Genomic DNA, 27335 nt, shown 5'->3' on the forward strand with positions numbered 1-27335 from the left:
TGTTTAGATGCTGATGGTATGAGCGGCGGGGAGGATTCCTTCAACATAAATGACCCAGACGAGGGCTTCTCCTCCGGGGCATCAAACAGCAGCCAGCCCAGCGGCACAAAGACAGGTGGCAGCGTGGGTCCGAGGGGAGGCAGCCTAAACAGCAGCAGCAGCAGCAGCATCAAGAAAGCCATCACAGCCCGACTGTCTCGGGATAAGGAGAGGGAGAGGGAGAAGGAGCGGGAGCGAGAGAGGGAGAGGGGGAGAGAGGCGGAAAAACAGGCCGAGTTGTCGGCAGATCACCAGGCTGTTGTGAGGAGGCATCACCAGAGGCAGCAGTCACCTCCAGCCAGCATCAACTTGGATGCCATCCAGCTGAGTCCCATAAAGAAGCACCTGAGTTTCCCTGTCGGGCCCATGCTGGTACGGACTGGCAGCACCTCCTCCAGCAAGTCCTTCGACTGCATGAGTTTCAACCTGAACGGAGGCAGGGAGGACCGGGAGGAGGGGCCAGGTGGCTCAGACAAGGAAGGGGTGCTTCCAGCAGGTGGCTCTCACCGCCACTCCACCATTAGCCTGCAGGAGGAGCACCTCATCAGGCCAGAGGATGCCCAGGACCTCCTGTCCCCTGGAGCTCCTCTCTCCAAGCAGTCCCGCTCCCCGAGCTTCAACATGCAGATCATATCACAGGTCTAACGTGCAGTACAGGGCATAGTAGACACACACACACACACACTCAATACGTATTCATAACACACATCCTCATGCAGTCTTCTTCTCTGGAACTCTTTACAGCCCTACAGCAACAACTTCTGTCTACCTATTTGTGTTTGAGTGCGTGTGTGTGTGTAAGTGTGCGATTGCAAGCACACATCCTCAGATCTCAAAGAGTTGTGTCTCCACCCCGTTTAACATCCATTCAAACTTTTATCTCGACCTGTGTTTGTTGCCGGCTGTTACTGAGAATGCAACCGGTGAGAAGTAGTAAAACACGACTGCTCACTGCTGTAACTACAGTTGAGTGTAAAAGAGTCCAGCATGTCACTGCATCCTCCCTTCTGACGAAGCTGAGCATTCCACACACAGACTCGCCTCAAAAGGTGGAAATGTCGAGAGAACTTGTAAGGATGCCAAGCTAGCTGTAAGGGGTATATGACATTTCAGAATTTTTGTTCCTGACTGAATCAGTCAAAAATGAATCAGCAATAACACTTACCGTTGCTCATGTGGAGAAGAGTGGGGATTATTTCTCTTTCTCCTCATTCCTTCCCTTTCATTCCCGGGCTCACGTGCAATCGTTCTTGCTGATTATCTTCCTTTTTAATTGCTGTTTTTAATCAGGCATAAATGGTTTTATGGATAACATTTCTTTTAAAAAAAAAATTAAATCACAATCCAAAGAAGGTAGCAAGTTATTTCTTCACTTTTTGACAATGGTTTTGCAGAAATCAGTCAGACCCAAGAGATTACTGCGATTTCAGCCCATGACATTTATTTTATTATGTTGTAATCACATTTGATCTGTAAAGTCAAACTTTTAAGATTGTTGTAAAACCAAACTGGAATGTGGGAAGGGGTTGTCTTGCCCCAAGCTTTTAACTGGACAAATCTGAAGAAATCACAACTGTGCAGCTGCAAAAAGATATAATTCGTCTTGTGACTTGAATTAAGGTCTAAAGCAGAATCATGTGTAAAAACTGCATTAAAACATTGTAGATAGTGCAGGTTTGTGTCTAAAGCTGAAGGCAGTTAGATTGTTATTAGATGGTTCAAACCATTTAATGGGTCCTCCCATTTGAAAGCACTTGTTGGTGTGTTTGTCAGTCTGTGTTGAGGCTGTGGCTCATATGAGGTGTCGTTGCTGAGCTGGTGAATTACTGCCCTCTGGAGGCACGTACAAGTCACTGCGCTCCAGAAGTCACCGTGAAGGCTGCCTCGTGTTTTGTGCTCTGATTGGATGCTCATGAAACATTTTGTTCTACCTCATTGTGTGTTCACCTGCCACTCAGACACCTGTCTCCCAATCAGATGCAGGATTCAAAGACCCCCATTAGGTTTGAAACTGGAGGGTTTGAATAGTTAGAGGGGATATATAGTGGAAACCAGAATGGTTTCACACTGCAACTGTAATGATGACACTGTAAAATCTGTGTGTTCATGTGAGGAGTTGTGACTGAATATCTCGGCCTTGCATTTCAGTTCAATCACATCATGAACAAAATCTAGCTGCAAACCAGGAACACGACCGTTTTCGTCTTCAGGTTAATTTTCTTTTGTATATCAAACAACCACGTTGGAATTAATCAGATAATTTTAATTCCCTAGAAATGTCCTGCTTATCTTTTTTTATGTAATGGTTTTTGAAGTGCAATTTTTTTTCTTTTTATCCTCATGTGCATGGAGTTGGATCTCTTCTGCTGTTAAATGCCTGCATCTGCACACAGTGCTAGCTAGCCTTCTGTAGTGCTCCCTGCCCAGGCTGAGTGATTTGAACATGGTGTGCTTGTCTGCATGTTTAGTGCCCTGCAAAGCACTGCTGTTTCAGATGCGTGAAACAGCCAAGCGAGCCAAACCCCAGTCTTGTCCTCGTCTTTGCCAGATGTGCCAATACACATCCTCTCCTTAAGGAAATTATTTGTTTTTGCTTGGGTGTCTTAAGTTTAAAAAGAAGTTTGCCTATTTTTCTTTTTACTAGTCTTATTTGTTAGTTAAGGGACTTTAAGGGATGTTTGGACCTGTGGCTCAACGTGCCCTTAGATGCAGCTTCACCTTCTTCTTTTTTTTTTGCTATGAATCCCTCTTTACTCATCACAAGGCGTGTGTAACAAACACGCTGTAGTTTCACAATCATTACTAAGCTTTGCTGTTCACATGTAAAAGCAGTATATTATGCGTCTGTGTAGATGTCAGCTGTTGTAATGCATTTCCATGTCTTGCTCATGTGTGTGTTTTAAAAACGAGAATGAATGATTAATGTATATTTAAAAAAGTCAGTTCAGTCTGCAGTGAAAACCCACCAACACACACACTCACTCACTCATACTCCTACTGTGCTGGAATCCGTCACAACTGCTGCTCCCGGTCCCGAGTGTGCACTTTAGCCTTAAACATTTCAGGCTCTCCGGCCTCACATGCTCCTCTGCTGGACTGAACTGCTGTAGAAGAAGCAAGAGAGAGGAGCGTGGCTACAGTTCACACTCTCACCTGGTCTGTCTGCCGTCATCCCTGTGCTGTGGCTCACAACGAGCTGTGTTCCCTTTGCTGTATTTTGCTGTGAGTTGAGTGGCACCTTTTTGCTGTTTTAAAACTGGTGACGTGTTCATGTCATTAATTATGAGTGCCCCCTGACCAAGATTACCAGCAGCCATGTTGGTACTGTATGTTGACTTAGAGTAACGGATAGACAAATATCCCTCAGTGTCTGGTGTTATTTGCATGTGATCAGGGCGGGAAATGAACACCAGCTGGCACATGTCAAAATTATTTGACTGTGGCTGGTGAATTGATCTACCATCCATTTTGGCTGATTTCTAAACCTACAAATGCTCACAAAGGTCCAGTTACATTTCAAAAAAAAAACTCTACTACAGATGGTTAAATTTGTACTTGGTTAGCCACTGTGGCTGGTGGACAAAATTCATTTCCGGCCCTGCATGTGATAACTGTGGGCTTAGTTTTCATACAGTATAATGCACTTTAATCCATCCACCTCTCTCCTCAAGATAGTTATTGAAATGATATATATAGATGTGCAGATGTGTATACACTCAATGCAGGGTTTTAGTCTCTTTTAAAGAAGTACTTCTATGTGATGTCACATCCAACACAATGCTATTTTTGTTAAGTCTAAGGGTACAGCTATTTATTAGTTTTTTCTTTTCAAAGCCAAAAAGTTGCGGGGGTCTGGAAGGTCTCAGGAGTTTATCAAAAAGCCACATTTTAAAAATGGCAGCACCAAAATTTCTGTTCTTGAGGTCAGAATTGATTCTATGCAACATTTTTTCCCCTTTTTTCTTTTTTTTCTCTTTTCTTTTTTTTAAGTGTACGGGCTTTCATTAATCCTTGTCGGGTGGGATGGGGCAAATGCATTAAAGCTGATTCCTTAGTCCTCAACAGTGTCCCCATTTGATGATTCTGTTTATACACTCTGTTGTGGTGCTACAGAGCAAAGGACCTCATGTGGGTGAATTATGAGGACTATCCCTGTTGTGCATTTGTCATCTGACTGCCCCTCACAGGGAGAAAGCCACACCTGGACTGTTGGTGCATGTCGAGCCCTTCTGTCAGTTTGCTGCTCTGTGGCTCAAAGAGATTGGTGTATGAAATACAGATTATCAATGATGAATCTAGTCTCGATGCTTCAGGGGAAGCTGCTGGAGATGTGATAACACTGTACTATTGATGTTGTATAAATGGAGAGAAAGACTTATTTTAAATCTTGTAAATAAGAAATGTACAAAAGTGAAAGCAAGATAAATATAAAAAACTGAAGACAAGTCTGAGATGTAGAGAGAAATTAATCTGTATATTGTTGAATAAATATTGTGACGTTAAGGGAACTGAGTGTCTCGTCTGCTTTGTATGTGGAAGTGGTTCCTTGTGAGACTGTTAGTCACTCATCACTACAAAATAGTACTCCAACAATTATGTTTCTTTTGCTATACGCAGTCATAAAGCCATTCCTCGGTGCTGTTCCTAGCAGCTGATGATTCAACGATGTTAAAGTCCCCCTCCACTCAAAGAATGTGTACCTTCTCTGTGCTCACCTTAAATGTGAATTCGACACATGGACGTACCAGCAGGATTTCTGACATCACGACTATTTTTAAGCCAATCATGGTCTAAAATGCATCTGACACAAATGTGACATATACAGTAGATTTGAAACCTCTCAGACATCATGTGTCCAGCAGGGAACATTTGAAGTGAGTAGGTGTGATTTTTTTTTTTTTAAGAATTTTAAATTTGTTAATTGTAGTTTTTTTTTTTTTTTGGAAAAAATATATCAAACAAATTACTCAAATCAGAGCATCTTAAACTATGTCTGGAAGGGGTCTTAAAGGTTTATCTTACAAGGTGTTATATGTTTTAATCAGATACATTTTCTATTGAACAGCTTTCAATACATTTGTCATGCAGAGCCATTCATCTCTTATTACAAAGCTGTAACTGTGTGCTGCAATCCAAATCACAGGTTTAAAACTGGAGCAAATACTCTCCAGAGATACCCTCATCCCCTCCTTACATGTTTCAGGGTTGTGAGCTGTAATCGGTGGTGGTTTGCTGACATCTAGTGGTAGTTAAAGCAATATGTTTCAGGGTTGTGAGCTGTAATCGGTGGTGGTTTGCTGACATCTAGTGGTGGTTAAAGCAATCAGTATTCAGCAGGTAAATTGATTGTTCCTGAACATGACAGTATTATTACTTCCTAACTTCCCACCCAATATATGTTTCTAGAGTGATGCACTAGTTCATCAGCAATCTATTAAATGCGCTCTAGCAGAGGAAGTAGAAAAAAGCTGAAAAGTCCTATTTGAATCATTTCTCTGATTACAGAGGCTGGACTTGATATTTGAATTTCCTCTCCTTTGTGCCAGTTGACATCCCATGAACAAAAACTTCTCTTACCTCCACCGCACTTGGTGGACCCCAGCCCCTGACCCCGTTAACTAGTTACTCATGCTCCAATATTTACAGTGAAGCTAGAAGGGAGTTGACTTAATAGAGTTAAATATAACCGTTGTTAAAACACCCACAGAGTTGTTTTTCTCATGAGGGACATAGCTTTACCAAGGACCAGTATAACCAAGAGGACACTATTCTTACACGTTTAAAGCCAATCTTGAACAAAAGTAGATGCAAAAATCATTGTTTCACACCCATCAGCACCTCTTCTGAAAGTCTGCAATGTCTTTATGTTTAATATAACAGGAAATAAGGCATATGGTTACATAGACTGTTTTGTCAGAAAAATCAACACGTCCTTAAACAATTAAAAACGCACACATACACATATACAGACCCTTTCCAAAAAATTAGAATATCATGGAAAAATTGTTTAATTTCCATAATTCCATTCAAAAAGTTAAACTTTCATAGATTATAGATTCAGGGCCCACAATTTAAACGATTTCAAGTATTTATTTGTTTATTTTTACATAATTTGGGCTTCCAGCTCATAAAACCCACGAAAACAGGAATTCAAAAAATTAGAATACTATGAAGAAATCAGCCCAAATTTTATTTTTTTTAATTAAATTGCTTCAGTTTGGTTCAATTGTCTCAGTTCGGTTCAATATGGGGAAGCCTGCAGACATGACAACTGGCCAGAAGACCATCATTGATACCCTCCTATAGGATGGGTAAGCCAAAAAAGTTCATAGCTAAGGAGGCTGGCTGTTCACAGAGTGCTGTGTCCAAGCATATCAATGGAAAGTCTAGTGGAAGGGGAAAATGTGGCAGGAGAAGATGCACCAGCAAAAAAGATGACCGTGGGCTTCAGCGGATTATCAAACAGAAGATTCAAGAATCTGGCAGAGATCCAGAAAGAATGGAATGAGGCGGGAGTCACAGCTTCAAAAACCACCACATTCAGACGCATCCGGGAGATGGGCTTCAACTGTCGGGTTCCTCGGGTCAAGCCACTTCTGAACCTGAGGCAACGTAGGAAGCGTCTCAACTGGGCCAAGGAGAAGAAGGACTGGACTGTTGGCCAGTGGTCCAAGGTCCTCTTTTCCAATCAAAGTAAAGTGTGCCTTTCATTCGGGAATCAAGGTCCAAGGGTTTGGAGGAAGACGAGTGAGGAACAGAACCCAAGCTGCATGAGGTCCAGTGTGAAATATCCACAGTCAGTCATGATTTGGGGTGCAATGTCCGGTGCAGGTGTTGGTAAACTCTGTTTTCTTAAATCCAAGGTCACTGCAACAGTCTACCAGAATATTTTAGAGGACTTCATGATTCCTTCTGCTGAGGATCTGTATGGAGATACAGATTTCATCTTCCAGCAGGACCTGGCCCTTGCCCATACCACCAGAAGCACCAAAACCTGGTTTGATGCCCATGCCATCACAGTGCTTAACTGGCCAGCCAACTCGCCGAACCTAAACCCCATTGAGAATCTATGGGGTATTCTCAAGAGGAAAATGAGGGGCACCAGACCCAACAACAAAGAAGAGCTGACAGCAAGCATCAAGGAAATCTGGGCTTCCATAACTCCCAGGCAATGCCACAGCTGATTGCCTCAATGCCACGTTGCATTGAGGCAGTGATTAAGGCAAAGGGATTCCCAACCAAGTATTGAAGATTGACATATCATTTTGAAAGTACCATATTTTGATTGATTTGATGTGATCCTAATTTCTTTCTTTTTTTTCTGCAAAAACTGAGAAGTAAATAGTGATTTCTTCACAGTATTCTAATTTTTTGAATTCCTGTTTTCGTGGGTTTTATGAGCTGGAAGCCCAAATTATGTAAAAATAAACAAATAAATACTTGAAATTGTTTAAATTGTGGGCCCTGAATCTATAATCTTTGAAAGTTTAACTTTTTGAATGGAATTATGGAAATTAAACAACTTTTCCATGATATTCTAATTTTTTGGAAAGGGTCTGTACATATGTGTATGTGTGCGCATGTGTGTTTGTAGATATATACCCACTTATTTATCTTATTTATCATTATCATTATTATTGTTTTTATTATTTATTATCTACATGTGCCTTTTTGTTCTGTTGTTCCTTGTTTGTAAAATTAACAAAATGTGCAATATGTAGATGTTTTAAAAAAAAAAAAAAAAAAAACAGCTAGTAATTGTACAGGCCATTTCTGTCATTAACATTTTTTAACATCTTTTCTTTTTTTCTCTCTTCTGAACAGTTTGTTTTGGCCATAGTGTTGAAGGCTGATGGAATTATCGTGAATTTTGTAACTATATGGCCATAAATCAAAGTATTAAGGAAATTACAATTTTGACCAGATGATGGTGCTAGATGAAAAGTCTGGACATCAAATTCATTTCAATTCATCTTCCATGAATGTGTTTACCAACTGTCAAAGCAAAGCATTTGGTGGTTGACAAGATATTCAAATGAAGAAGTAAAAAGTTAACCTACTGGTGGCACTTGAGGAGAAGTCAGAGGATACCAAAGTGAGTGTTCCTAATCTGGGAACTAAAATGTTTTTACAGAATGTTATGCCAATCCATAAAGTAGATTTTAAGACGTATCAAAGTAAAGTGAAAACTTTTAAAAGTCAGAGGATAACCAAAGTTGTTCATATGTATCCTCTCAGAACCTTGAATATTTGTTTACACAGTTGTCGAGATAGTTCACTCTGAATCGCAAATGTCAACCTCTCAGTATCACTAGGGGTTCACCAAGTCAGTAGGATGCAACCTCTGAGGCCATGATTGTCACAAGATCATTACAATCTATCTGATAGTGACATAGTTGTCATAATTCAGACAGATATTACAGTTACAGATATTACAGTCTCTCAATCCTCGCTGCTAGAATGACTAAAAACGAGACTCATAGTCACAAGCACAGAATTGATGCAGAGGTGTTAAGTATTTGACTCATACATTGATAATAATGATATTCTTTCTTTATGAGAGAATGCTTATTAGAAATAGTCTTGTCTCATGATGGGAGTGTTCCATGTTTAGTAATCACATACCAGAGTGTTTGAGAGTGTGATGAAGAATGTATTTTAATTTTAATGTATTTTGTATTTAAGCATCATGAAGTACCCATACGCGGAAAGGGAACATACAGGGAAAGTTCCTCTGCACCCTACAAATGGACACTGTGGGTCCTTAGAAACAGGAAGTTGAGATAATAAACAGACTCAGAGAGCATCTTTTTGCTCTTTGCTGTGGAAACCACTTATCTCTGTATGACAGATTCTTGTCGTTGTCCTCTATTACACAGATAGATAGTATGGGAGAGGCTGTTATACAAAGGTCACCAGTTAATTGCTAAAATTAAAAACCTGCTTCTGTAGTATCATAATCATAACTTCCTGTTTCTAGGGTTTTTACACAATACACAAAACACACAACCATTTACGGTGCAGAGGAATATAATTATAGTATTCTTTCCCGTATAACAACACCAGAAAGAGAAGTGAAAGGTCAGGCAGTTTAAATAGAATATAGATAGATAGATAGATAGATAGATAGATAGTTAGATAGATAGATAGATAGATAGATAGATAGATAGATAGATAGATAGATAGATAGATAGATAGATAGATAGATGTGTTTGGGACAACTTGGAACAGAACGAATGAGACAACATATAGTAATTTATAATAATTAGCACACACAGAAATGATTAAACACTCAGGTAGTTTTAAAACCATAGCAATTAACACATCAGCTGACAGAGTTTTCTGTGATCAGTAACAAGATCCCTCGTTGAATACACTGGAGGTGTCACCTGGCAACATGTGTTGTAAGGAGAAGAAACACCGCACTTCCTTCCATACACACTTTATCTTCTGAAAGTGTGTGTTGTTGAAGTCAGACCCAAAAACGACTTCATGTTGTTGTCATTCATCCAGGTAAAAGGAAGATCTGAAGGAAGCAGGAAGGGTATGTAGATTTTTTAACTAATGTTTGCAAAATTGGTGAGCTTTCTTTTCTTCTTCCATTTGGGATCTGAAAATATGTGCATTAAATCATTTCAGACAGGTGAAACAAACTGGTGAGTTGACTCAGTCAGTGTTTAGAGCTCACATTTATATGTATCAGAATCCTTTGGTTTGGTGGTAGTATTATTCCTTCTCTACCAGAAGTAGAAATATGAGGAGGTTAGTATTGATGTGTGAGGGTGGAGCTACTCAGCAGAGCAACATAACAAGGCAATTACAGCCTCTCTGTTCAGTTGAGATCATGAAGGACCAACAGCACAACGTGACAACTGAATCAGTCGGTTAGTGTGGACTTTGAACTCAATTAGACACTCATTTGTTGCTGTTGTTAGTTTCCTGCTTATTCTAGGAGCCTACATACATATGTCAAAATACTAAAGACCTAGACTCTGGAGTTTTCATAGATTGTGAGACCATAAATGACGAGATGCACAGTGTACTACAACTTACCTCAGACTCCTCAGAATACTGAGTACCTATTCCAAGCAGTGGGTCACAAGTAATGTAATGACAATTTTGCTTCTCCTTCAGAAATGCTGCCTAAATCTGAGAATAAGATTCACCCGGAGCCCATCATCGAGCAGTTGCAGCAACAAACATTTGGACTAACTCAAGTGATTCCTTACATAACCAAGGTAAGTCAGTGTTTGTCTCATACATGTTTTCTATTGTGATCAAACAATTTCCAGTATGAGGATTCATTTGATTTGCATTGCATATGTTAGCTACAGAACACTGATAACGCTCTAATATGAATGCATGTACAGAAATAAGACTTCTACAGATACTTGCAAGTACCCATGGAGAATATATTCACTAGTGTACTGAAAAGGAAACTATTGGAAAATGTCCTAAAACTATTTTGTGGGACACACATTAGAGAGAGAGACACACACACACACACACACACACACACACACACACACACACACACACACACACAAATGTATTAGCAACAGAGTAGAAGTTTAAATCAAATTGAAATACTCAGGGAAAGTGTTTCGAAATTGTATTAAGTACAGCACTTGAGTGAATACACTACCAGTAACATTTAGTTAAAAACCAAAATAAAATAAAAAACATTTGTCTTACTTACATGTCCAATCAATAATTTACAAACTAATTTACATATTAAAATGGAAGAGTGTCTCGTAGTGGTGTTTGGGAATAATGAATCCACTGTCAGTGATGCAGTTATTTATTGATCCAGAGCTGGTGTGCACGGTTATTTTCTGTCCTGTAAGAAGGAGCTTTAGTCAGGTTTCAGGACTCAGCTCAGCTCTGACATCACTGATGCAGTGCTGCGTACTAGCTTGCTCCCACAGCTGAGACACAGACTGCAGCAGCTACTCTCTCTCCTGTCATGCTGCCTGCAAGCAGCTGGGCGTAGATCTGTGCACTGTAGCCCCCCATGTATCCTCCAGGATGGAGGATGCTAAGGTGAAGTCACAGCTGCTTCATTCTCTGGCGATCAGCATAGCCAAAGCATCTAAGCACTTTTCTCTTTCGCCTTCTTTCCAGCGCTGCACCTTTGCCTCCTGGATCAAGGAAAACATCCGCAAGAGGGAATGTTGCCTCTTTGAAAAGGGTGACAGGTAGGCTGAGCTGCTCTGTACTGTGCTTATTTGAAAGTCTCTGACCTTGAGCTTCTGCTGCAGTATGCCATCACCCTCAGATGCTGTGAGGGCAATTATATGTTAATAGCATCCATTGGTTGTTTCCAGTAGTTACCACTTTGCTGAAACTTTATCTGTTTTCAGATAAATTACATTTGCATTAATGCTGTGCTATTTAACTTCCCCCTTTTTAAAATCTTGAATAATAAAGTATTCACATTTGTCCACTAGAGAGGATATCTGTAAGTGTGGCTACTCAAAGACTGTGCATGTGGATGAAGCCATCAAGCCAGAGGAATTCACAGGCGAGTCGTGGGACATACACAGACATGTCCGTGAAGTGCCCAGCGATGCTTTCGGAGACATCAACTTTGGTGGTTTGGGACAGAAGACTGGCAAGGTGAAAGAATTCTTTATTAAAATATCTAACATAACCTTAAGTATATGTAAACATGTGCCTATACTCACTTTCACATCTGTGTTTGTATCTACATTTGTTATCAGTATGCACGAGTGTCCACAGACACCAGCCCTGAGATCTTGTACGAGTTACTGACTGAACAGTGGAAACTTTCCCCTCCCAACCTGCTGATCTCAGTGACTGGAGGAGCCAAGAACTTCTACCTGAAGGCTCGGCTCAAGAACATGTTCCACAGAGGTCTTATCAAAGTGGCCCAGACAACAGGTTAGATAGCAGAGACACTGGGGAGATAGAGTATGTGTGTCATGTCAAGGTGTACTAATGATTAGCCAGAGACTGTGTGGCAGCATTTGATTTATGAGTATATGAGTGTTTATGAAGTGTGAGTGTGTCCATGCAAAGGTTTGGTGGCATGTGGTTGAATATGATGTACAATTAACAGTGCCTCACAATGTCATTTCCTGTTGGCACAAAGTTTCTTACTTTTATTTCATACAAAATGCAAAACAGTATACTAGTGAGCATACAGCATGGTGTACAGTAGTACTCACTGTAATGTCCTCGTCCACATACTTTTGGTCTGAAGTTGTGTCTTTGGTTTTAGCAAGATGTCTTTGTTCCATTTAAGAGAAATGTTAATCTTAATACAAAAAAGTTTCAGCCAGTAGCATGAACCTTGACCTTTCCTATCCAACACTTTGTGAATGAACTGGAGCAAAGTCTTGTGGAAAGTCTTCCTGGAAGAGTGCAGGCTGTTAAAAAATTAGAATATAGGAGTGGTTTTTCATTCACTTTCTTGTCAAGAGTTTGATGAGAAGATTAATACCACTTTGATGTTTGTCCATTAATCGTACCCTAGTTTAGCATAAAAAGAAGTGTTAAAATGACAAGTTGTGGTCTGTCATACACTTTTTTTGAAGATGAATTTCAGACTCATCACCAGTTTATTGGAGACAGCTTGTTCAGCTGAGGACAAAAAAATGTGTTGAAGTTAGGGTTAGGTAAGTAGCAGTGATGGTGGAAGTCTTCAGGAAATTAATGTAAGTCTATGTAATGTCCCCCAAAGTGACCTGATATAGATATATAAGTAAGCTTTAAGTCTATTTCCACTATGATCTTTTGAGACATTGAGATCTCATTTGTTGTTGTTGTTTGTGTGTACATATTTCTGGCCTTACAGTATATTTGGGACACATACTGTTTACTTTGAACTGTGTATACATTCTGTGTTGTATGCAGGTGCGTGGATCATCACCGGAGGTACCCATGCAGGTGTGATGAAGCATGTAGGGCAGGCTCTGAGGGATTACACCCTGAGCAGCAACCCCATGCAGGGCCAGATCGTGGCAATCGGAGTGGCAACATGGGGAATAATTCACAACAGGGATGTTATGGTGCATTCAGAGGTACCATACAATAAATTTACGCACTTTGCTTTTCTTCATTCTTTTGGCCACATACAATCTCTTTTTTTAAATCTCTTTCTCTCCTCCTCCTTCTAAGGGTTGTTTCCCAGCCCATTACTCGATGGACATCAAGGGCCAGGGCCAACTGTCCTGCCTCGATAACAACCACACGCATTTCCTGCTGGTGGATAATGGCACTCATGGAAAATACGGGGTGGAGATCGAATTGCGGAGTCATCTGGAGAAATGCATCTCCGGAAAGCATCTTGGAAATAAAGGTTAAAGATATCTGATGCAGCACACCACTAAAGATATAATCTAATATCTGATAATGACGTCTTCTTATTGTCTGACATCTAGAGAGTGGTGTTACCATCCCTGTGGTGTGTGTTGTTTTGGATGGAGGACCAGGCACTCTGAATGTAAGTCATCAGTTTCCTGTTTCTGTCTCTGCCAGTTAAATTCAATTCATTTCAATTTAAAGGGGCTTTGCTGACATGGACATACTGTGTGTTCACATTGCTAAAACAAGTGTGAAATTTAAAAAAAAGTACATACTATAACTAAAGAGCAACTAGAGTAAAGAAATAGTCATATATATAAATAAGAATAGGTAAAATTAGCTAAAAATTAAAAACATATCTGTATGTATGTACAGTAAGTGTGTCGAAGTGTGTCAGTGCATGTCTGCGTCTCTGTCTGACTGTCTTACTGTCTTATGTTCCTCCTCTCAGACTATCTATAACGCCATGCTGAATGGTACACCGTGTGTGATCCTGGAGGGCTCCGGGAGGATAGCAGATGTGATCGCCCAGGTATCAGGACTGCCAGTGACCCGGATCACTATCAGCCTCATCAGCCAGTTATTAGAGAAGTTTTTCGGCCAAGAGTATGAAAACTTCACTGACTTCAAGATAATAAAATGGACCAAGCAGGTAAGCTGAAAATACTCAAAACGCCACAACTGATACTTGATGCAAATCTGATGTGAAACGTGTCTGTTTTCTGTTCCAGATTCAGGACATCATCAGGATGTCACACTTGCTGACAGTATTCAGAGTAAGCGAGGACGATCATTGTGATGTGGATGTAGCCATTCTTCAAGCACTCCTTAAAGGTGAGGCTCTGGTTTCCACACCGATGTTCAATAACTGACTGGACTGACTGTAGACTGCAGTGTATAAATAGAGAAAGGCTCAGTGCCAGGTTTTATCAGGTATTTTGTCTCAGAAAATACGTGACTGAACTGTGGTATTAAATGTGCCAAGTCAGATATTGTTGCAGATATTAGAGATAACTTAATGATCGTTACTTGATATATTTATAAAAATATGCAATCCCATACTGCCTCATGCTTGAATATGCATGAGTATACTGAGCCACAGTGCACTAAACATAAATCCACCATACTAAATATTCCCATGATGATTCATCATTCTGTACTGTATCTCAACTGTTTCGCACAGTTTCCATCAATTTTATTAAAATGACTTCCAGACAGTCGTCCTGCTCAGTCAGCTTGGACATCAGCTGTCTTTTCACCTCTGTGGCCACAAAGTCGATAGTAGAATCTCTGTTTATGAGTAATGTTTTGCCACTCATAGACACTAAATGTTGTTAAATCTCCATCCCCAGATTCTTTTTTGTTGCAGCAGTTTGTTGATTATCATCAGCAAATTTTATATGAAAAATCATTAAAGTCAATCATTAAGCACAAAATGACACATTTGATATAGTTCCAGCTTTTTGTGTGTTGGAGGTTTTTCTCTGTTTTCAGCTATGTAAACTGAATAGTTTCTGGTTTTGAAATGTTGATCAAACCAGAAAGCAATTTCAAGATGACACCTTGAGCTGTGGGATGCTGAAATTAATATATTTTCTTAATGTTAATATGTATTTTTACATATGGCCTAGCAGTCATGTTTTGCCTGTCTGGAACACACTCAGCAGAAGATCAAGTCAATTGAAGAATTGGGCTTTGCAGTGAAAACAGAATTGGGTGTTGGTGTCACAAAAAATGTTTGACAATATAAATTCTCCACTCAGCTTCAAGGATCAACGAGACACTGGGAACAGAGGCCTGGAAGAGGCAGCTGGAGCTGGCTATAGCCTGGAACCGTGTGGACATTGCTGAGACTGAGATCTTCACTGAGGAAAGTCAGTGGAAGGTAAGTCTGTTGATTATACAACAGCAGCACCAGCAGCAATCTGTCACATACACAGGCTTGACAAATAAAGGCCATCCTCTGTACTTGACCCTGTGTCGCACCCCTCCTCATCATTATTATGAAGATGATATAAACAAGTGCAACAGACTGATTGAAAAACATGAAAAGTGGCCCTGTGAAGTGCTGAAGGAGGTGGCGAACTACAAATAAAATATTTCAATCTCGCATTATCAACAGCCTCATAAATGTTGTTTTTAGCTGTAGCATGAATTACAAAAAAAATTAAATGTGACACATATTAAAATGGGGAGACCAGGTACGGTTATAACACTTTGAGCAATTTTTCCAATAAATCAGAAACCGTTTACACTGGAACAGCCAATTTGCTATATTAAAAACTTTAATGTGTCAACTACAGAAAAAATGTATGAAAGTGCTTTTAAGAAATATATTCAGGTTGCAAAATGCATCTAAAGACAGTGACTCCAATGTTACAACCGTCCCAATGTACAGGGACAGTTGTAACATGTCTACAGGCTACATAATTAAGAAATAAATAATTCATCAACAATATCCAAAAGGGTAAATATTACTTTTAGTTAAAATTAAGATAATGGTTACCTCTTTCATATTACATTTTTAAAAACTCAGTCAAATTGTAAAGCAAAAAATGTCTACATGCTTTGTCAAAAAAGTTCAAACATTTTGAACATGACACATGACTCAGAACAAGATCACATGACGGCTTATGGAGCACAAACATAACATAATTAGAACAGAATACCTGTAACAGCACACGGCATAGCTGAAATACAACAAACAACAAAAGACAACATCCCCAACAAAAGAGTAAGGGGGATTGGGGTGGGGGATTTGGTTTCACTACACATTCTTTGTGTGTGACAAACATGAACAGAACATGTCCTCAAAATATTAACCAAAATGTTAACCAGGCAACAGAACATGGGTGTGAGGACTTAGTGGTCTGTCTGTCTTCCTCTTTCTAACATTTGGCATGCTGTAAGCAAACCAGTGACTATTATCATGCAACTTATTATCATCTCTTAACAACTTTTTAATAATTAAAACAAGCATAATTAAAGATATAAATTAAACTAGAAATGTTTGACATTTCAAACATGGCTTGTGAAGGCATTCACACTACCGGCTGCAAGGTGACAGGCTACAATTAATTGTCAACAAGCAACATGGAGCTATGCTTCTGACGCCTGACACTTGTCACTGTGTGTATACAAATAAGCCAGCCTAAGCTAGTAATAATAAGTATTAAGACACAGTGAAACATCAACCAATCACATTTCACCATTCCCGTTTGGCTAGCTGTGGTGATGTTATTTAGTTAGCTGATGTTATGCTAGCTAAGGTTAGCTTTTGTGCATCAAAAAGTGGGAACACTTACAAAACAGTGAATTCAGTAACTGTTTGAATTCTTAGATATTTGATCTCATGACAGTATCCAAAAAATATTTTGAAGTTTTTACCTCAAAAACACAATTTTGTAGAGAAATTCTCCTGAGTGCTGCAGATTTGGCTCCTTTTTTGAGGGCAGGAAGACACTCTAACTGAGCATGTGCACAGTGAGTGTCATCACTCTAGCTTGTTTCTGATTGGAGCAATTTGAGGTGTTACAATCATCCCGTGTTACAACTGTACCTGGTCTCCCCTACACAATAATTATAGAAAACCTTTGAGCCATCTAAAAGAACATTGTAGGTGACAAAAATGAAAGCAGAAGCAGACATGTTTTTTAGTCCACACAAACCCTTCAGAAGAAAGTGAGGACTACACCTTCTGAATTTATAAGTATGTTTAGGTTTGTTCACTGCAGTCCTCAAAAGTTTCAACCAATACAAAGATCACATGCTAGTAACAGTTTTCCTCTGATCCTTGTATCATAAAAGTTTTATGATATGAGGAGCAGAGGACAAGGTGTAATAAAATAGTAATAAAATATTAAAAAGATAAAGATATGAAGATATTATATGGGGGGGGGGGGTGCTGTTACAACCGGCAGCATGATATTAATTGTGTTTTGTTCCCATCTTCTAGTCCAGTGACCTCCACTGGGCCATGTTCTCTGCCCTGGTTAGCAACAAGCCTCAATTTGTGAGTCTGCTACTAGAAAACGGTGTGAGTCTGAGGGATTTCCTGCAGGACGAGGACACTCTGTGTGAGCTCTACAAACAGCTGCCCGCCTGCTTTTTTCTAAACAAGCTGGCCAAGCGGGTCCACAGTTCCCGCCGCAGCATGAAACGAGTGTTCTTCAGGTCTCGACCTCACCGAGGGCAAGGTGAAAGCATTTCCATGACTCATGTGTCCGATGAGGTGCGCCACCTACTGGGCAGTTTCACCCAGCACCTCTACCCTGCCACCACGACACATGACTTCAACGTGTCCATGGAGGATTCATCAGTGTCAGTGAGTCTGTTTATCTACAGTTCTTTCTCTTAAACAATAAACAGCAACTGAGCTGCAGAAAACACACATTATGACTGAATGAATGTGGTGTAACAACCTTTTTTATACAGCTCATTCTATAAATAATCACTCAACGAATCAGGGATATGGTATTTAAGACAGAGGTTTTTTGTTGATAGTTGGGGGTTTAATGGAATTGTGAGGGCTATTTTTTTTTTTATATTTCACACATTCATGGAGAATGTTCCTGACTGAAACCAGTAATTTTATAAAAGACTACATGTAAGCCAACAAATAAATTAATAGATACATATTAATATATAGCTATATACAATAATAATATAAAAATATTAATATTTTCCAACCAGAATATTTTAGTCTAGATAGAGTGGAGAAGGAGTTTAGACCTTCATAATAGGAACTAAAACTGAAAAAAGAACAAAATATATAAAAACCCGCATTGAGGTCTAACCAAAATTTTACGAGGGAGAGACGACTGATGAGATTAATATCATCAGGGTTTCTAAAATCACAGCTACAATCCTGCACCAAAACATGCAATTAATTCTACATACAATGCCTCCCTTTGCTTTTCCTGTCTAACAGCTGTCTAAAAGTCAGAGAGGTACCACAGCTCTACTCAGGGAGGCCAGCATTGAGGCACAGAGGGATCCAGGCAGAGACCTTTTTCTTTGGGCTATTGTCCAGAACAATAGAGAGCTGGCTGAAATAGCCTGGGAGCAGGTGATTAAAACACTTACAATTTGTACAGGCAAATTTTGTGTTGTGTGTATGTCAGTTTATCTGTATCTGTATCTGTTATTGTACAGTGTAGAGACTGCATGTCTGCTGCTCTGGCCGCCAGTAAGATCCTGAAGAAAATGGCTCAAGAAGGAAATGATGCAGACGAGTCAGAGGACATGTGCGCACTCGCCAGCCACTATGAGCAACACGCCATTGGTATAATAACACAGACATAATCATTCTTTTTACTGATGAAAATTTAGGGATAATTCAAGGTTACCATTTGTCTTCATTGTATGCATATGTGTACCAGGTGTGTTCAGCGAGTGTTATAACTGTGACGAGGAGCGAGCTCAGAAGTTGTTGGTTCGTGCATCACCGTATTGGGGCAGGACGACGTGCCTGAGGCTGGCACTGGAGGCTGATGATAAGAGTTTTGTAGCTCTGTCAGGTGTTCAGGTAGAGAAAACATCTGCTCTGTGTCTGAATGGTCAATGAATTGAATTGAAAAATCCATCATACAGGTAGATGAAAAAACAATGTTTCTTTTCAGTGCAAGATTCTAGTTTGTTACACTATGAGTGGCTAATATACTGAGAATCAGTGCATCTACAATATTCAATAACACAAATATAGATAAACACTTTAATTTTTCGGTACAAGTATGAGTGTATGTTGTTATTTAATCTAAACAACATGAATTGCTGTAGGAACAGTGTGACTGCTAACATGTATTTGTGTCTCCTCTAGGCTCTTCTGACGCAGATTTGGTGTGGCGGGCTCTCAGTGGACAACCCTGTGTGGAGAGTCGTAATCTGCATGATCTTCTTCCCGTTTATCTACACTGGCTTTCTGACTTCCAGGTATCTGCCCAGATATTTGGCAACTTTCCAAGAATTATAAAAATACTTCTACATTTTTGGGAATAGTGAATTTGCCAACAACTTAGTTAAGCACAAATAGCTCATTTTCACTTCCTTTGTCTTTCAAAGAAACTGGAGGCTCTTCCTTTTTATATTTATATAAAAAATATATTTTTTTAAATATACGACAAACCACACAGGTCTGAGGCTGTTATGCAAAGACGTCTGCATACTTTCTACCTACAGGATATAATGTAATGAGTATTTATATAGCTGTGTACATAATATAAAGTAATTATTCATTATGGCTTTATATAATTGATGTAATATAGTAGTAGTTTCATTCCATATATGCCCATGTCTCAGAAAATACTTCACAGTTATTTGTGGACACCACCTGGTGGTAGCAGGACCTCTTTTACTCTTTTCTTTGCCAATCAAAACTGATTCATGCTCATAATAAAAGTGGTTTAGATTTTTATCCCAATTACAGTCATGTTTAGATTTGTTTTAAGGGTTCGTGATAAGGGTTTTACAAATATGAACATATATTCACCGTGCAAACATTTTTCTTAATGAATTATCTATAATTCTCCCCAGACGTGACGAACTCATCCACAGGGAAACTGAGAAGAGTGAGGAGGTGAAGACAGTGGAGATGGTGACAGGAAGTATACTTCGAACAAAATTTCGTGGCCTGTGAGTAGACAGTAAATACATGGATAACAATTTACCTTGATTCTGTCTGACCTTGTGACCACTTACAAGTTTATAGACACCTTAATAGTTCACCCTAACTTGATGATGAAGATGATTGAAGATGTGTTACTACCAGGTTAATTAGCTGAAAACAAGAGAAAAAACAGAAATGTTTCTGAAGTGCCTCAAATGTCATTTGTGAAAAATAACCAGCTAACCATGAAAATATATAATAGGTTGTGTCTTGAACCCCTGTGATCTTTTTATCCACAGTGACCCCACCAGCCTGCAGCACCTGAAGCCTCTGAGCAAGTGGTCCAGATTGGCCTGCCTGTACAACTCTCCGCAGGTCAAATTTTACTTGAACATAGTGTCCTACTTCGCCTTCCTCTTCCTGTTCGCTGTGGTGCTCATGATCGATTTCCAGGAAACGCCATCTGCTGGGGAGGTGCTGCTCTACATCTGGCTGTTCTCTCTGGTGTGTGAGGAGGTCAGACAGGTGAGACGCACACACATGTACATCATTGATAACATTTTTCAAAATTCGAAACTGTGTTGATTAACTGCATTGCTTCTCCTAGCACAGCATAAAAACTTTATGGTTTATTTTGATGATTTATTGGCAGCCTCAAGCAAACATGTCTCAGAAGTAGAGCTGCTCTGGAGACAAAAACGATTTGATAAACTAAGAGCAAGAAGAGCAGAAATCTAAAGTTAAAGTGCCAAATGGAAACCTAATACCTTTTCAAGACAGACAATTACGAATGTCTTATGGACTTAATTTAGACATGTTTTTGACTGTCTTTTTATGAGGGAATTAGCCACATTTCATTGCATTATAATATACAGAACATGTGTGACAAATCTGAATCCTATCCTCAATATTCAATAAATAAATAACTTTGAACAATTGTTGCATGAACAAGTTTACATTTACCTTGACACCAACATTGTGTCTTTTTTTCAATAAACACATGATTAAAGTAATTGGTTTTCATTTGATTTGATCAAACAACATTACCAGTGTTATTCCGTTCAATACAAATGTGAGGTATTTGACCCTGCCAATGGAGTATGCTATGGACTATGCTGCCAATATTCACAATTTGTCTTTTTTCTCAGTTGTTTCATGATCCTGATGGCTTTGGGTTTCGGAAGAAATCCACAATGTACATCAAAGACATATGGAATATTTTAGATGTCATGTCCATCATCCTCTTTATTTTTGGGCTTGCATTTAGGTAAGTTTCTTTCCTCCTAGAAAAGCACTTTAGAGCTTAAGTGCCTCAAGCCTGCTGCATTATCGCTGAATTGCCATATTTTTCTATTTCAGGCTGACGACTGAGCTCTTCTATGCGGGTAAAGTCCTACTCTGCATCGACTTTGTAATCTTCTGCCTCCGTCTCATGGCGATCTTCACCATCAGTCGAACTCTGGGACCAAACATCATCATGGTCAAGAGAATGGTGAGAGGATGCACACAAGAGTCAAATACAGACATAATGCATGCTGGCCTGATGTGATGTGGGAGCAACTGCAGAGAACAAAATGCTATGCTCCAAAACACCTTTTATCTAATACAAAAAGAGACTTCTGCCTCATCTGGTGTCTGCAGATGAGATGTACTCTTTGTGTTAAATAAAAGGCGTTTTTAAAACTAAGTTTTGCAGTTCTCTTTGCCACCAGACTGGATTTCACCCAAACAATTATGGGATGTATGCTGGTGACTTTGACGGAAATTGAATCTACGATTTTGATTTGATTTTCATAATCGACTAATCGTTTTGAGTCCTTTTTTTTTTTTTTTTGAAAAAATTCTCTGGTTCCACCATCTCAAATGTATATATGTTCTGTTTTCTTTAGTCCACTGGGCTAGTAAACAGATTATATTTGGATTGTGGACTGTTTGTCAGGATGAAATCAGACATTATAAGTTGCATATTGGCCTTTGGGATACAGTCATGGACTTTTTTCACCATTTTCTAACAATTTATAGAACAACAACAAGAGAACAAGAAAATAGTTGACAGGTTTGTAGAGAACTGGACAAAATAGATTATTGTCCTTCAGAAGACTTTGTGCAAATATGCATCTGGAACCACATTCCAGTGTTTTGTGTTTTGTTTTGTGCTTTTCCTTTTCATGTTCATATGGTGTTCCTTTTGTTTAAGTAGTTTATGGGAAGTCTCTTTAAAACAAAGAAAGAGAGAATTACAATTACAAACTTGTAACGGATGTCATCTCACCTGTCTTCCAGGTGAAGGATATGTTCTTCTTCATGTTCCTGTTGAGTATCTGGGTAGTGGCATACGGTGTGGCGAAACAAGGCATCCTCATCCACAATGACAATCGACTGGACTGGATCATGCGGGGGGCTGTTTACGAGCCGTACCTCATCATATTTGGAAATGTTCCCACAAATATAGATTGTGAGTGGAGCTGGATAGTACTAACTTTCTTTGTAGTTGATACACTGTGACGCATTTCTCTTACAAGACATTTCATCCTTCTAGCTTTTAAGAGGATCAGACTTGGTTGCCTCTAATCTCTTTGCTGTCTGCAGATGCTGAGTTTAACATTGACACTTGCACCATGAATGGCACCGATCCTCTGAAGCCTAAGTGTCCAGTGCTGAATGAAAACCAAACACCAGCCTTCCCCGAGTGGCTCACCATCATCATGCTTTGTATTTACTTGCTCTTTGCAAACATACTCCTGCTCAACCTGCTCATAGCTATCTTCAAGTGAGTTCTCCTCAACATCAGTCTTAATTCAACTTATCATTTAAGTGATGTGAGGTTTTCTCTCCAATCTGCTGTTAGTTTCATGAAGACGTATATTAATCCAATGCCACACCACTGATTCACCTTGTGCTCCTGTGTAGCTTTACATTCCAGGAAGTGCAAGACAACACAGACAGAATATGGAAGTTCCAAAGATATGAGCTAATAAAAGAGTACCACAGCCGTCCTGCTGCCCCTCCTCCATTTATCATCTTCAGCCATCTTTACCTCCTTATCAGAAACATAGTGCTGTCCAAGCCCCCCATCAAAAGCAAAGGATTCAGTAAGTGTTGTATTATTATGCCTATTATGAAATGTTACTGATTCTAAACCAGGATGCATGAATGAGACAGGTTTTGTTATCCAAAAAATGCCTCATTCCTTGACCTGCTTACATATTTCCTTTTTACAGTCAATATGTCATTTCAAATTTTACATCCTACTTCAAAACTATTACTATTGCACTCTGTAATTAAATTTTACAGCTGATTTGATAGCTAGGTTACTCAAAAGTGTGTAACAATCTTTATTTGCTCTGCTTTTCAGAGGATGTGCTTCCTCAGATAGAGGAAGAGGAGCTGTTGTCCTGGGAGGCCTTGATGAAAGACAGATACCTGCTGTCCACGCAGCAGGAGCAGAGCCAGAGCATGGAGCGACGCATCCTGGACACAGCCCAAAAGTAATGAACTGACACAGGAACATACAGTAGTCCAGTGTAGATGCTTAATCATCAGCTTAATTTAAGAAAAAGCTCACTGCACACTACTTGCTCACCACCAAATGACAGACCATTTGTCTTGTTTGGTAGTGACAAGCATAGTAGAGCATTTAGCATCTTGAGAGTCAGATATTTTCCACCAGGAGTTGTTTGAAGACCCAAAACAGAGCTAAAAGAAGAATAAGTGTTAGCCTAAAATTTGTAATGTGGACAAAAACTCCACTCATATACAGTATCTGTCTGTGAAATATGAAACTAGTCAGGGGACAGTTAGATTAGCTTAGCGTGAAGACAGGAAACACGGATTTTGTTTCACTCTTCCTGCTAAGCTAAGCTAACCAGCGCATGGAAAAAAGAACATGTTTCCCAAAATGTTGGACTATTGCTAAATATAGCAAGATAGTTTGTGTTTTTAAGGGTGGATCAGGTCAAATCTTACTTTAACCAAACCTAGCAAGTATATACAGTCTGGCAGTGATATTCAACAAATACCAGACACACATACTGTGCTTGTTTGTTTCCTGAGGGTTACCACCATGACGGATATGCTGGAGAGGGAAGAGGAGACGAACTCTGCTGCTATGATGAAAAGACTGGCCAGACTAGAGGAGCAGGTTGTGACCTGATTTGTGGTTATCACTAATGTTGCACCTGTATCTGTCACATTTCATGTTGTGCTGTGAGAGCAAGGCAAGGCAAAGAAGAGAGATGACACACTTCATTCGTGTTTGTTGAATTCTATGTCCAGATGTCATCTTCAGCATTAAAAGTATTTGACCCACTTTTATTTATCTCATCAGGTTTCCCAGTCAACCAAAATCCTGCAGTGGATTATGGACAATCTGAAATCTCAGGGTTCTGCAGCAAAAGAATCACAACCAACGAGTCAGCTACCACATTCATTATCTTTTATTTATGTTAATTTATATATGTTATGTGGCAAATTTTGCTCAACACTGTCACTTTTTCCTGTTTCATGCAGCGTCAACTACAATAGACAGTGAGTCCCCTAACATTGAAAAAGAGGAAGGCGGATTTCATGTGAATGCCCGTCAGTTCGACTACCCAAACAGCAAACTTAAACGCTTCCCTGTGCCTGAGGAAAAGGTGCCATGGGAGGTATTTAGCATAAATTTCCATTATAAAACACCAGCTGCTGGCGCTTTCTGCATAAAATTATTATTGGATCCAGTTTGTTTTAATGTCATCTTTTTTTAGGTCAACTTCAGCTCATACGTGCCTACTCCTTATACCCCAGAAGATGACCACAGGGACGGGTATGTTTTAATTATGAGAAGACCATACACAAGACTCTGTCCCTATTAGGCTTGATGTGTAGGTATATTTGTAGCTCAGATGATCCATAACAAGGGATTTTGTCAAGATAGCAAAATGTTTTTCTGTTAAAATAAAAATGTATACAACTGATATTTACTCAAATAAGAGATTATGAATGGTCCCGAGTAATTCATGAATCCTGCTCTAATAACTAAAGCCATCGACCTCACTGTGGGTCCACTATCTAATTACAAGCCATCTGCTATCTCCTTAACTCTTACATTTAATTTATTCTTTCTCTTCACAGAGCAGAATCAGAAGCCTTAGATAATTACAGGTATGATACTCAATCAGATGCACAAGACGTCAAAGAGCACTTACTGTAACTTTACAAGCATGTCCTGATGTCTTAATATGTATCCAATTTCTCATCTGTCACTAGAAACCCATCAGGGAGGACGGGCATGACGGGACGAGGTGCGCTCAGCCGCTTGGGTCCAAATCTGAATGTAGACCTTGTGCTCACACGGTAAGTCGCATCATTACTGTGCTATAAGACTGTCCTCACTACCACATGACTGCATTGCATTATCTAAGAATATCTAACTTGTTTTTCTAGCTGGAAAGACAGCGAGAAATCTGTTTTGGAGTTTCTGGCCATTGGAGACGTGTACCAACAAACCTTGACTTTACCTGGGGTTAGTCCTGCTGTGTTGTACAGTTCAGGTGTTTTATCTATTTGAGGCTGTTAAATATAAGCACAGATTTGCAGTTTAGTTGTCAATTTTGAAAAACCCTCAGGGACCTGTCGAATCTACTCATCACCTGCCACTGACTCTTGAGAGCACCATGGGGAAGAAGCTGTATGAAAAGTTGAATGAAAAAATATTGGAGGGCACAAAGGTAGGTCTGATTAACACACAGAATAGAGCTTTTATGTCAATGAGCAATATACTTTACAGAGAGCAGACCAATGAATATATATATATTATAATAAGATATATATAAATAATAATATATAGATAAGTAAAGTAAATAAAAAGACTTCAGTACAATCAAAAGATTACTGCCAACATCACTGTTATCACATGGAGAAAACAGTAAGAAGCCAGACACAAGGATGTGTTTAATAATGAGGAACAAGAAAAGACCAAAAGTCATTGAACGTTATAGAAAAAGTTCATTGCATCATCAGAAAAAACTTCTAGCTTCAAATATTGTCAATTAGTTGAGATGCTGATCAGCTCAATCTGAGTGACTGATCCATGCTACCTTATCCATCTTATCCATTTTTTTGTTGTTACTGTGTCTGAGGTGTCTGAGGGTTATGTGGATGACAGCAGGAATACGGATAACGCCTGGGTGGAACTCACTGTCATAAACCTTCACCTGTACGGAACGAGCCAGATTATGACAGAAATCAATAAGGTGAGACCATTTTTATTTTATTAAGTTGTACTGTACTGTATGTGTGAAGTAAAGAGAAATGCTCTAAATTCTTGTGTCTGGTACTTTTCCTCTAAATTTGGCTGATATTTATGGATGAAATTTATACCATGATTCCTCCTACAGTGGATACAGATAATTCCTAGTTTTTATGGTGTCTCTCTTTATAGGTGGCATGTCTTCAGTGGCAGGAAGTGAACAGAAAAACACGACTTATCTCAAACCAAAGAGACTCTTTGCGGCGGGTCGCTGACCTGCACAGCAGGAAGTTCTAATCTTCCCACCGCTGTAGCTACGTGTCCGTCTACAGCTTTCCTTCTGCCTGTTCATGTGGCCTTTTGTTATTCTGTTGCACTGATCGCACAGAATTAAAAAACAAGACTTAATATTTGCCAAGATATATGCTGCTTCATATTAATCTTAAACAATTTGCACTAATGCCAAAGACAAACTGTATGTTTTAGCCTACACTCTGTGCTGTACGCGTCATACACGTGTAAGCATTCATATGTGCTCTGATAATACTTTAGTGGTGGAAAGTACATTTACTCATGTACTGTACAATCTTGAGGTTCTTGCACTTTAATATTTCCATCTTATGCCCCTTTATATATCACCACATTTTCAAGAAAGAAATATTGTACCACCACATTTTGGTTACTTTATAAAAAAATGTTTCCCCTCACACAAAACAGAAATACAATCATCATCTTATTAAAAAAAAGAGGCATTATTACAGATGAAAATGCAGTTGTTCAAATCAACTCCAGCTTAACTAGCTGCAATTTTAAAATGCAGTTTATAATCTAATGCATTAATAATAATACTACTACTAATAATAATGCAATAATATAATGCAATACAGTGTATAATAATATAAACCTGAAAGGGACCTTACTCCACAATGAGTACTTTTATTTTTGATACTTTAAGTATTTTTTTTTTTATATTACTTTTGTTCTTTTACTTAAGTGACATTTTTTGAATGTGGCTCTTTTACTTGTTTAGATTTTATTGTTGTTACTTTTACAAAAGTGTCCAAGTACTACTTCGTCTTCCAACACTGTATTCATCATCATGTTAGTTTCCTTGTATGTTAATTTATTTTACAA

At 39.2% G+C, this 27335-nt stretch overlaps 2 protein-coding genes across 4 annotated transcripts in view; both read left to right on the forward strand.

Annotated features, from left to right (window-relative positions):
* The window catches only part of LOC128367553 (hyccin 2-like), a 47572-nt gene extending 43025 nt beyond the window's left edge, over positions 1-4547 (forward strand). For all 3 annotated transcript variants that reach the window (XM_053328139.1, XM_053328141.1, XM_053328140.1), the window contains one exon: positions 8-4547. In XM_053328139.1, coding sequence (XP_053184114.1) covers positions 8-684 — 677 coding nt within the window. In that variant the 3' untranslated portion in view covers positions 685-4547. The remainder of the gene's footprint in view (positions 1-7) is intronic.
* Positions 4548-11850: 7303 nt separating this feature from the next.
* trpm2 (transient receptor potential cation channel, subfamily M, member 2) lies at positions 11851-26735 on the forward strand. The gene is made up of 30 exons (XM_053328145.1): positions 11851-11943; positions 12919-13085; positions 13183-13363; positions 13446-13507; positions 13820-14020; positions 14100-14202; positions 15132-15253; positions 17324-17700; positions 18310-18436; positions 18523-18652; positions 18750-18895; positions 19187-19299; positions 19900-19998; positions 20272-20497; positions 21121-21239; positions 21332-21464; positions 22256-22427; positions 22562-22742; positions 22883-23064; positions 23328-23460; positions 24026-24113; positions 24300-24400; positions 24477-24618; positions 24718-24776; positions 25085-25114; positions 25220-25306; positions 25397-25475; positions 25579-25680; positions 26092-26205; positions 26394-26735. Exons 1-30 carry the CDS (start codon positions 11904-11906, stop codon positions 26496-26498), a joined length of 3921 nt encoding a protein of 1306 aa, XP_053184120.1. The 5' UTR covers positions 11851-11903; the 3' UTR covers positions 26499-26735.
* The last annotated feature ends 600 nt before the right edge of the window (positions 26736-27335 follow it).

This window comes from Scomber japonicus, chromosome 11 (assembly GCF_027409825.1).
Source record: "Scomber japonicus isolate fScoJap1 chromosome 11, fScoJap1.pri, whole genome shotgun sequence".
Taxonomy (NCBI): domain Eukaryota; kingdom Metazoa; phylum Chordata; class Actinopteri; order Scombriformes; family Scombridae; genus Scomber; species Scomber japonicus.

Coding starts and splice junctions, on each gene's coding strand:
- trpm2 (XM_053328145.1), top strand. CDS start 11,904: ATGTTCCACAGAGGTCTTATCAAAGTGGCCCAGACAACAG. Junction 15,254..17,323: donor CTGAGGAAAGTCAGTGGAAG/GTAAGTCTGTTG, acceptor CCCATCTTCTAG/TCCAGTGACCTCCACTGGGC. Junction 24,401..24,476: donor ACGAGTCAGCTACCACATTC/ATTATCTTTTAT, acceptor TTTCCTGTTTCA/TGCAGCGTCAACTACAATAG.